At 30.1% G+C, this 11,958-nt stretch overlaps 2 protein-coding genes across 5 annotated transcripts in view; both read right to left on the bottom strand.

Moving 5' to 3' along the window:
• Positions 1–3,770, bottom strand: part of LOC116851909 (glutamyl aminopeptidase-like) — an 11,049-nt gene extending 7,279 nt beyond the window's left edge. Inside the window, exons 1-5 of one of the 4 annotated variants that reach the window (XM_032831830.1) lie at positions 3,553–3,770; positions 3,196–3,317; positions 2,866–3,014; positions 1,442–1,564; positions 792–1,297 (exon numbers count right to left, since the gene is read on the bottom strand). In XM_032831830.1, coding sequence (XP_032687721.1) covers positions 792–1,282 — 491 coding nt within the window. In that variant the 5' untranslated portion in view covers positions 1,283–1,297; positions 1,442–1,564; positions 2,866–3,014; positions 3,196–3,317; positions 3,553–3,770. Of the gene's footprint in view, positions 1–791; positions 1,298–1,441; positions 1,565–1,929; positions 2,142–2,865; positions 3,015–3,195; positions 3,318–3,552 lie in introns of those variants that run through there. The other 3 variants (XM_032831828.1, XM_032831831.1, XM_032831832.1) reach the window with 3 other exon arrangements.
• A 223-nt stretch (positions 3,771–3,993) lies between these two features.
• The window catches only part of LOC116851948, a 17,894-nt gene continuing 9,929 nt past the window's right edge, over positions 3,994–11,958 (bottom strand). The window contains exons 13-24 of the mRNA XM_032831881.1: positions 11,223–11,232; positions 10,443–10,948; positions 9,158–9,622; positions 8,717–8,903; positions 8,374–8,533; positions 8,202–8,283; positions 7,447–7,790; positions 6,404–6,678; positions 5,427–5,617; positions 4,978–5,274; positions 4,800–4,887; positions 3,994–4,621 (exon numbers count right to left, since the gene is read on the bottom strand). Of these exons, the coding sequence (XP_032687772.1) occupies positions 4,496–4,621; positions 4,800–4,887; positions 4,978–5,274; positions 5,427–5,617; positions 6,404–6,678; positions 7,447–7,790; positions 8,202–8,283; positions 8,374–8,533; positions 8,717–8,903; positions 9,158–9,622; positions 10,443–10,948; positions 11,223–11,232 (2,731 nt within the window). The 3' untranslated portion in view covers positions 3,994–4,495. The remainder of the gene's footprint in view (positions 4,622–4,799; positions 4,888–4,977; positions 5,275–5,426; positions 5,618–6,403; positions 6,679–7,446; positions 7,791–8,201; positions 8,284–8,373; positions 8,534–8,716; positions 8,904–9,157; positions 9,623–10,442; positions 10,949–11,222; positions 11,233–11,958) is intronic.

The following is an 11,958-nucleotide window of genomic DNA, read 5'->3' as shown; positions in this document are numbered from 1 at the left end:
ATGTCCACAATTGTACAGGAAATCTAAGGTGCTTTCTAAGATAGTCTAATATGTTTTTGTTGCAATACAATTCCATATCATTAATATATAGCCTATTTGTCGTTTGCTCATTTTCAACTCTAATCTTACTTGTCACTTCTGCTATAGCGTGTTGTTTTGTTAAATTCCAGATTTCCTCTAACTTCCTTTATATTTTGCTACGCGTTCACTTATTCTTTACATAGTTTTAAGATCGTCTCTATACAATGTAATTTTTATCATGCACATGTGTATGCGATATAAAACTTAATAAAATTATATTCAGTTCCTTTCCAGTTTTTCGATACAACTATGAAATACTAGACTGTAATATTAGACAGTAACTGATTAAAACTGCATAGATTTCTACTAGGGAACTTTGTAACTTTTCGTAACTTCTTACATTCCGCACGTATGAAATACTCCAAGACAATCTGGATATATTCGGATTTCATAAGTTTCTTCTCTTATTGTTGGCTATGATTTATGCGTAAAAATATTCGTTTTGAGAAAGCTAAGCAACATACAGATCAATGCTACGAATGTTTCAAATACGCGCGGAGGCATTTAAAAAACACGTTAGAATTTATACGAAACGTATGAAAATTTGTTTACAGAAATTAAAGAAATTGAAAATTTTTCAATAAGCCCTTGCGTTTATATGAAATACCTTTCTCTAGATTAGTGGCTGAAATGTTGTGAATAGACTTTTATCAATAACAAACAATGTTGTTTACAATTGTGCACTACTATCATAATATTTAATTGCTTACCTAGCTTCATTTATCCCAGAGTATGGAAAAATCACCTCGTTTTCATTTTTATTCAAAAGAGAGAAGTGTTCTATATGTAAAATATACTCCCCAGGGAACATATTATCAATAAAGATCAGATTCATCGTTTCATTTTCGGAACAATACACTACTTTCCACAGTATGTGTAGAGCATTCTCCTTACGACACTTCGGCTTTGCACCAGGTCTTATAATCATTGTGCACGCCATGTCTATTTCCAAATCATGTCCATGCAGAGTTATATTCGTCGTAGATTTTTTTATATTTATAGTGATATCGGTTTTGCCTAACAAGATGCTTTCCTTCGGTTTTATTTGAAGTGTAACATCATGTCTTATTGGCGCCACTTCATTGGTAGATATTTGCTCGAAAGGAACTGAGCAATTTGCATAATCTTCCAAAGCGATGGGATTAGCAACAGGAAACGCCATGGTAATAATGAAAAGTAGTTTTAAAGATGTCGCCTCCATTTTGGATATAAGTATCTACACAAAAGACATAACTATTAATTGAGAAACTTTTTAATATATTTAAAATATTCGTGATGATATTATTTTTAGTTTTGATTTCATAATGTGAGAAAGAAAGAAAACTTAAGAGAATGGATGGAAAGATGAAGGTATGTTTACCTGACATTTAAAGATAAATGTTCGTTATAAGAGGCACATCTTAATGATGTGCAAACTAACTTATTTTCTTTTCTCACAGACAGAACAAATAATTAACATTTCCTTAATTTTATCAAGCCTGAACTAAACACAAGGAAAAACAAAATTACGATTACTGTACTGTTGAAAGTTGTTAGATGGACTCTATTTTTATAAAGAAATTTTAAATTTAGTCAGTTATGACACATAGGAAGAATGAAAAAAACTTATTTGGTAATTATTTGGTTATATATATATATATATATATATATATATATATATATATATATATATATATATATATATATATATATACACAGGATGTTCCCAAAAGGTGGTACCAAATTTTAGGAGTATGTAGTACTCGTTAAAACAAACTAAAAACTCTTAATGAATAGTACTCCGAAAACCTTTTATTTCTGAGTTATGAAGCATTTTGTTCGGAAAAATAGAAAATAACTAAAATTTACAATAAATGTTCAATGTGTCCTCCGTCAACACACAATTTTGCTAAACATTCTTCTACTTAGCTGTCGGCAATTCGGATAAGTTGCATGATACAAGCGTGCTGCTTTTGAAGCATTGCCCTTTGCTCTGCCATACATAAAATGAATATCCGTCATTTCAGAATTTGTGTAAAAATTAGCCATTTTTCAGATAACACAAAACTACACGGTTCACAATCCAAAGTTGAATACAATTCCTACGTAATTAGGTGGTCACATACCGGCGTCCGTGAATTAACTGACTAAGAGACTTGGAAACTGTTGTCAACAAATACGAAATAAACCTGGACTCTTTGATCTTCAATGACGAAACATGCCGAAATGTGTATTGACATGAGCCGAAGGCACATTAAACATTTATTGTAGATTTAATTTATTTTCTATTTTTCATAGAACAAAATGCTTCATAACTCAAAAATAAAAGGTTTTCGGAATACTGTTTATTAAGAGTTTTTGGTTTGTTTTAACGAGTACTACATACCTCTAAAATTTGGTACCACCTTTTGGGAACACCCTGTATAATGTTACAGAATAAAAACTAAGCATTCTCCAGTATGTTACTTTGAGCGAATTTATATTGGAATAACCCTTACAGAAATATCATACTAAGAATCATTGATAATTACTTATTTTCAATATTAAAAATACTGGATAATAAGTAATTATCAATGATTCTTAGTATGATATTTCTATAAGGGAACACATTGAAATAAAATATAAAACTATATGTTTGAATTAAAATAAAAGAAATTTTCACATATATATATATGTATTGTTTTATATTTATTCAGAATATCTATTGTATAATAAAATCCGTGGGGAACATGTTTCTTGCTTTGATGTATTCGATTGCTTTTCTTTCCGAAGAAAAAAGTATTATCTAATATTGTCATATCTTACCTTCATGCGCGCATGACGAATCACCACATACTAAGGACAATAACAATTATTGATGTCGTTATATAGAGAGAAGTAGCCAAAAGCGACATAGGCCTCTTAAAGCGACATATTTGTATATCTCACATATTAAATGTTGTATTTTATCGAAACTAATATAAACATAATTGGTTTTATTAATTAAGTATCTACATAGAAGACATAACTATTAATTGAGAAACTTTTTAATGTATTTAAAATATTCGTGACGATATTATTTCTTAGTTTTGATTTCATAATATGAGAAAGAAAGAAAATTTAAGAGAATGGATGGAAAGATGAAGATATGTTTACCTGACATTTAAAGATAAGAGTCCGTTATAAGAGGCACATCTTGATGATGTGTAAACTATCTTATTTTTTTTCTCACAGACAGAACAAATAATTAATATTTCCTTAATTTTATCAAGCCTGGACTAAACACAAGGAAAAACAAAATTACGATTACTGTACTGTTGAAAGTTGTTAGATGAACTCAATTCTTGTAAAGAAATGTAATTTTAAATTTAGTCTGTTATGACACATAGGAAGAATGAAAAAAACTTATTAGGTAATTATTTGGTTATATATATATGTATATATATATATATGTTTTTTTTTAGCTAATTGCATGGCGGTGTAATTTATAATTACGTGAATATTTATTCATACTGGATGTAGAATCTACGTCTTCATGTCTGTTCCGTATTTCATATTTCCGGGAGTATGCGTATTTTATTCAGAATATCTATTGTATAATAAAACCCGTGGGGAACATGTTTCTTGCTTTGGTGTATTCGATTCTATTTCCGAAGAAAGAAAATATTAACTGATATTGTCATATCTTATCTTCACGCACGCATAACGAATCACCACATACTAACGACAATAACAATTATTGATGTGGTTATATAGAGAGAAGTAGCCAAAAGCGACATAGGCCTCCTAAAACGACATACCTCTATATCTCACATATCAAATGTTGTATTTTATCGAAACTAATATATACCTAATTGGTTTTATTAGTTAAGTCATGAAAAATTCGTACTTGGTGTATTTCTTGTTCTTGATCATAAGCTGCTGTACAGTGTTTAACATTTACTTTTTGTAAGGTAACTTGTAAACGTGATTTTTATTCCAAATGTTACTCTTAATAGATTATTTTACTACAGTCTTTAGAGCACGGCAATTGCGATTAAATTAGCGACAAGGGCTTGTGTATTCGGAAATATAAAAGTACGATTTTAGTTGTCATTTCCACCACGGGCCAAGAGATATCGTTTCTTCAACGTCCAATGCCGGTTCGATAACCTAACGCGTTGTGATTATCCTAATTAATCGCCTACAACGCGCGGGAAAAGAAATAATATTTTCCGCGGGAGACTTATACATTTGTCTTTTTTTAAGTACTCTCGCTTTTTCTTATATTTTATTATTTCTTCTGTCGGATCTTGCATGATATAAGTTACAAAAAAATACACATTAACTTTATGTTATAAATATTCTTCATATAATATACATAACATACAACATAAAAAAGCCCACTAGATTATAATTTCTAGAAATAGTGGTAAAAACTATATGTCAACTAGGTTATTAATATCACCATAAAACATCAATCATAAAACATTTTAAACTTCCTTCGCTGACTTGATATTTGACTTCGTCGTATTCCAATAAGTTTTTCAATGCTACTCCGCAGTTTATCACCAAAAAACTCCTTGGTTATGCGCATGTTTATCTAAAATATATTATATATATATACGTCGATCATCAGTAATAGGGTAAATATCCACTAAGGCCAATATAAAAACGATAATTCGCGGCATATTTTCATATTTTATATTAATTAATGTAGCTTAATATACATATCTCTTACTTAAATAAATAAATAACAGAGGCATAATTGTAAATTTTACCTTGCCGAATACTATGTCGCTATGTGAATTCATAACGATATCACCTATTAGAGTTAGATTATCGTGGGTACCAAATTCGTTGGGAAATCTATAAAATTATGATACATTACATTTAATCAAAATAGATATTACTGCATTTAATGATGATAAAAAGTATATTTTTCATGAAGAAAAATACCTGTCGATTATTTGGAAATAATTGTCCAAAAAGAAATTTAGCACTTTTTGCTTTTCGATATGTTTCTTAATAACAGAACGATATAATCTTCCCATTGGTAATTTTGATATATTGTTCTCATAGGTAATATTTGTTATCAATTCCAAATAATATATTAAGATATTTTCATTTTCTATACACATCAAGTGTTCTAAAATTTTTATATTTTCCTCTCTAATGCCTTGTTGCCAAATCAATTCCGAAACAGTCATATTTAGGTTCCCGGTACAGCATATCCGGTATGTCCACTGCGCGAATCTACGATATACATTAAAAGAAATAAGCATTTGTAACAAAAAATTAACCTTTCATTTCATTCTTCTATCATACAATTCATCAATCATGTTACGAGATATAACATATTAAATATTATTAGAAACATACAAATAGCAATTTTAAAAAATATTTACATGTTCTGTTCACTATTATATATATTCGCGATCAATTTTTCAGCAACGGCATTTCTGCATTCTTTGTTGCCAAATTCGCAAGCCCACTTTATTGCTAATAATCTTAACGGCATCGTCATTGTATTATCGGTTTCACGTTCTTCGTATCCCACTTTACGAAGAACTGAATTCAATATAATCTGGAAGTTTGTCTGGAATCCGTTACGTAACATGAATTTTACATAACATTGAACTCACTTAATATCTTGGAGTGAAATTTTGCTCGCAAATCAAGTAATAGTTGAGTCACTCAAATTCGAGTTACTTTTCATTCCTATAAAGTGAATTCTATAGGAATTCACACTCTATTCTGAGTTGTTGAGTTTTATATTTATGTGGTGAATATTTTCACTTGAAATTGTGGAATGGATCCGAAACTTTCCACTGTCAGTGAAAAATATTAACTCCATCGATTAATACGTTTATTCATCACAAATCCAAATCCTATCTGACTTTCAGTAAAGTGTTCACTCTTTTATTTATTTAGTTATTGCGAGCTGCAATATTTTCACTATTATCTCGACATTATTTGATATCACTTTTTACTCCAAGATATTTAGGGAATAAATATTATAGCAGATAAGTTCAAAATATCTGTGTTTAAATTTGCAAGTCAATTTGCTACATTCTTGCTTGATTTCTCGTCATTTTGCGACAACTGAGAGTATAAAGTAGCAACTAAAAAGTATTCGTTAACACTAGATTTACGGGACCCGTCAACATGACGGGTTTCGGACTTCACAAGCAAAATTACAGAAACTATTACTATTATTTTCTAGTAATTTTTGTCGACTTTTAATGAAATTATACGAATATATCCAAATTATTCATTTATTTCTCAGACTTTCAATTTTAAGATTCTCTATGTCGTATACCTATTTCTCTGGATAACCGTCAAATTATCCCGTAAATCTAGTGCTAAATTGGTTTTTCCTCACCTTCGTCGAATCGCCTATTGGAAGTTTTAAGAAAGCTGATATATACGAGAAAATATTAAACATTGGATACCATACTATGTAACTAATCTCGTTATTTAGAAACTTTATAAGTTTGAAGAAGATTCGAGAATCCATTTTCCCAACTGTTGTAAAGTAAAACGCATCATTGACAATCTGTGCTCGATTGAGAACTGGTATGGATGTAAAGGCGGCAGACTGTAAGTGAGTAGCAAGTAGTAACCAATTCCGGCTATCGTAATTAACTCGATAGTAACCTGTTGTAAAAGTAATTAACTATATAAGATATTTTGGAATTTGTATATCAAGAAGTGATTTTGAACGATATCATTGTACTTTTTATCAAATTACAAAATTTACAGTCTGTCAATTTTTAATAGGAAATTAACTGTTTATGATATACTTGCTGCGGAGAAAAATTTTACAATATTTTCATATACATATATAGGGTGGGCCATTTTAATTTATCCAGCCGAATATTTTGAAAATTTTACGGAAAAATAGTAAGATAAAAATTATTTGTTTTCTTCTGGTAGAGCTCTGAGAATTTTTCCAAAATTTTTAAATTAATTTGTTAGTATTTCAAGAAAATGCAAGGAAATGCAATACTAAAAAATTAATAAAAAATTCTGAAAAAATCTCAGAGTTCTATGGGAAGCAAGTAGACAATTTTTATCTCTTGCTATTTTTCAGTAAAATTAACAGAGTTCGAGTAAAAAATTATTGAAACCAATAATTTTGTAGATATTTCCGTAACTATCTTAGAAAATAAATGATACTTTATGTTATAACGTATATCACATAATTTTTCCCGTAAGTTATGTACTTGCACATATAGTATGTATAGTCAATATATAACCCAGAACCTCTTATGTACTATTCCGCAAATCCTACTATTTAGTAGAGTTAATAACGAAGCTCTAATTATTTTAAAGAAAATATGCAGAAACATACGAATTTATACATATCGTTAACCTGTCACAGAATGAAACACGAAATATTATAAGCTTATTAGTCTAGCTTACCGAATTGTTCCTTGTTGAATAAAAGAAAATTATTTGAGTCAAGAAAACTAATAGATTTGGTCTCATTTCCCTCACACCAAAAAACAGCATCATGTAATTGCATATCTGGCGTAAAGGTAAAGGATAAGTAAGTAAAGGGTATCTTAAAATTGGAGATGTTTTTAGAAAATGTTGCAGTGTTGCATTGCAACGTCGCTGTTTCGTCACTATAGTTACGAATAATGTGCATTTCTGGGTGGTGTGCTTCCGTTAAACATGAGTTCATTATTTCTTTTATTGCACGCAATCTTTTACTGTATATTTCAGGATATACTTCCTCAACAATTGTCCAGAAATTCACATTGCTGCCGAAACAATAATAATGAAAAGATAAATTTTTAATATTAATACTGTCTCTCTTCAAAGAAGAAACGTGGTAATGCTTAATTCAGTCAATCGTAAATGTATACATAATATAACTATGTATGTAACTATGTATGTAACATAACATAATGAAAAAGCTTGTGCAAATGGATCAGCTAATTATTTGATAAAAAATTAGATGTATATTTTCTTTTCTTAACATGTCCCGAATTATTAACAAGGAGATAAATTTGCGTAAGGTACTTTACTAATGATACAAAAGCTGAATACGCAATTTCAAGTAACATAAAATTTTTAATTAAAAAGCAATAAAAATACATATATAATATAAATGTAAGAAAGTATATGAGAATAAAAGTGTATATTTAGAATATTACCATAAATAAACTCACCGTGATTGTACATATCTCTTAATGATCTCATCAAACTCTTGCGGAGTGAACAAATAGACTAACATACGAATTAGGGCGAATGCTACAATAATTCAAACCGTAATGCATATAAAATTTAGATAATTTAGAATAATTAATTAACCTAATTGCATTTATTAAGTCTCTCGCTCACCTTTCTTGTGATACAGCAAAGGATAAAGTAAACCATCAATTCCATAATCGCTCTTAGATTTATGTATAATAGGTTTGAGCTCTAAATAAATGTCACTATCTAATGCAGTCTGTAGATTTTGGACTACGAACAGCTCCATCATTTGTTCTGTTAACCATATCTAAAAATAACAGATTTTATTATATGCTGGGAGATATGAGAGAAATAATAAAATAAATAAGCACTGCGTGACTATTTATGTTGCGCTTATGAGCGCTTAACTATTATTACAGGCTCAACATTGCGTTTTAACAGTTGAAGCAAATTCTCTTGCATTTTAGTAGTTCTTATTTGTTAAAATAACCTTTTCTACAATATAAAAACTGTAGAAGGACGCAAGTATCTCATCGAACCACTTGTCTTCAATGTTCAAATGCGAGTTCATTACACTGATGAACAATTGACGTGACATTTCATATGATACCAACTTCGCAATATCAATCATTTTTCCAGGAAAATCTACTCCTTTCTTGTACGTAACATCTTTTTCCCTGTAAATTGGAAAAAGCTGTTTTGATAAAAATTTCTTTAATGATAATTTTATTAGTGACAGCATCTTATCATAGTATCAACGTCTGCGTTTTAAGCATATGCAAAAACAAATAATGAAGTCGAGAAACATCGATTACATAGAGAAAAGGCGATTTGTATGTTTTGTCAAATAAACACTCACGATTACGCTTCTTGTATTTCTTGTACATACAAATTTTTTATAAAAATATGTGTTACAGTTTGTCTTGCATACCTGTAAGCAATTAGTCCAAATCGTCCCGCAGACTTCATTGGGCAAATTGGGAGTACGACATAGTTAATTTCATTTATGACTTCAGACAAAGTGATTTTTATGACCCGTTTGAAATGTAAGATAGTCTGAAGTGTAAATATTTGCATGTATTTAAGTGTTGCTGTCACATTCGATTCTTGCTGCAGAAGGTTCATGTCGTAGTTGGTATTTATCATCAAATCACGTTTATCGATAAACATAAACGAGAGAGAATTAATAGAAGTTTGGTAAACGTTTGAAAATAGCGTAGTTTGAGTGTTTCCTTTATTATATGAATGCTCTGTAGGTGTATTATGTATATTCAAGTAAGCTATATATGATTTATCATAATTCATTTTCATATGGAAGCTTTGTTTTGTTGTCGTTTCCCAGCTTGGAAATAGTCTTCGTACCGCGTTTGATGAATATAAGTTTGTGACGATCCACCTATCGCATTTGAAAAAGGAATCTTAGATAGGGTAAATTTTTTAACCGTGTTATAACCACAGATTTCTTTATACTATTAACTGTCAACTCCCTAGTTACAGCTGAGGCAAAAAGTGACGGCTATCTTTGTTAAGGCAATTTATGTTTTCACATACTAAATTTTGCCTTAACAAAGTTGGCTGCAACTGCTCACACTACGTTAAAATATTTTCTCACTTTTCTACAGGCTGATCGTAGAGAGTTAGCAGTCTAGTGGTATATAGAAGTCTGTAGTTGTAAACTAGTTACATGACTGATTGATGTACTTTCATAAAGATGGCATAGAAAAATATCTTACATTAAAAATATATATCACCATATCTTATATTATATAAACGTTATACAAAAATTTCAGCGCATCTCTGGTGAAAAATAATTTTTTATATTATCTTTGTAATTTTTAGAATCGTCTTGCGTTCTACACTCATGAAATATTCCAAAGCAATCTGGATATGTCCGTATTCCGTAAGTTTCTTCCCTTATCTTTCGTTATGATGTATACGGAAAAAAAGATTCGTTTCGAGAGAGCTGAGCAACATATAGATCAATGAAATGTTTAATTCTCGTCGGGATATCTAAGAAATACTTTGGAATCTATACGAAACATGTGAAAATTTGTTAGAGAAATTAGAAAAAGTTAAAATTTTTTAATAAACCCTTGCGATTATATGAAAAGCATTTTTCTCCAGATTAGCGACTGAAATGTTGTGAATAGACTTTCGTCAATAGCAAACAATGTTGTTTGCAATTGTGCACTCATAATATTTCCCTGTTAACTTACCTAGATTCATTATTCCAAGTGTATGGATAAATGATCTTGTTTTCATTATTATCCATAAGAAAAAAATGTTCTATATGTAAGATATACCGCCCAGGGAGTATGTAATCGGTAAAGATCAGGGTCGTAATCCCATTTTCGGAACAATATGTAATTCTCAATAGTTTAGATGCGGCATTCTCTTCACGACATTCCGGCTCTGTACCAGGTTTCATAATCATTGTGCACGCCATATCAATTTCCAAATTGTGTGCATGCAAACTTATATTCGTCGTAAGTAATTTTACTTGTATAGTGATATCGGTTTTGCCTGACAGAATGTTTCTCTCCGGTTTTATTTTAAGGGTAACATCATGTGATATTGGTGCCACTTGATCGGCAGACGTTTGCCCGCAAGTGTGCAAGTGCTTCATAAAATCTTCCCAAGTAGCATGATTAGCAGCAGGAAACATCATGGTAATAATGAAAAGTAGTTTTAAAGATGTTGTCTCCATTTTGGATACAAGCACCTACACAGAGGACATAATTGTAAACAATTTTTAAGTGAGAACAATTTTTAATGCATATAAAATGTTTATGACGATATTATTCTTCAATTTTGATTTTACCATATGAGAAAGAAAGAAGGCTTATCAGAATTGATCATAAGATGGTGGCAGGTTTATCTGACGTTTATCAAAAAAATCATTGCTCCATTAAAAGAAATACATCTTGCTGTACAGAATATATTGTTTGCATGTTTTCTCAAAACAAGTAATGAATATTTCCTCAATCTTATTAAACCTGGATTGACCTGAAGGGAAAACAAAATTACCACAACTCTTATATTTTAAAAGTTTTTAGTTGGACTAAATTACTGTATAGAAATGTAGTTTTAAATTTTGTCCATTATCACATATAGGAAGCATGAGAAAAACTTGTTTGATAATATATAAGCAATGGCGTAACCAGGGGAAGCTGAGAAGGCTATGACTCCTCCCTGAAAATTAATTTTCTGGGTTACGCAAAGTGTGAGAAAAATTTTTTCGTATAACCTTTTTTTGCTTGTCAAAAATAAAAATACAGTCTCCCCAAAACTTTTTCTGGTTACGCCACTGTATATAAAAAAAAGATTACTGAATAGAAACAAAACTCTCTAGTGTTACTTTGAACGAATTTATATTGGAAAAATATATTGATATAAAATATAAGACTATATATTTGAAATAAAGAGATAATATATAGAGATATAATAAGAAATAATAAGAGAGATATATATATATATATATATATATATATATATACAGAGTGTCCAAAAAGTACCAGAACGGCAAAATAACTCGGCGGGGGAGCATTTTAGAGAAAAATGTTTCGAATAGAAGTTGTAAGGCTTAAAAAGTCGCATTTAATGACAGTAGCTATTTGACCTAAGATGACGTCGCCAAGGTCAGGACAAGGTCAACTTTGCTTTTTTAAATAGAAATACATATTTTTTATTACGGCATTTTATTCTACGTGAAAAAGCAAACAATTTTTGCTT

The sequence above is a fragment of the Odontomachus brunneus genome, unplaced genomic scaffold (assembly GCF_010583005.1).
Source record: "Odontomachus brunneus isolate Ranch 3 - 2012 unplaced genomic scaffold, Obru_v1 Obru_scaffold_196, whole genome shotgun sequence".
NCBI classification, from domain to species: domain Eukaryota; kingdom Metazoa; phylum Arthropoda; class Insecta; order Hymenoptera; family Formicidae; genus Odontomachus; species Odontomachus brunneus.
Note: the sequence above shows the minus strand (reverse complement) of the source record. Positions and strands in the feature narration are given on the sequence as shown.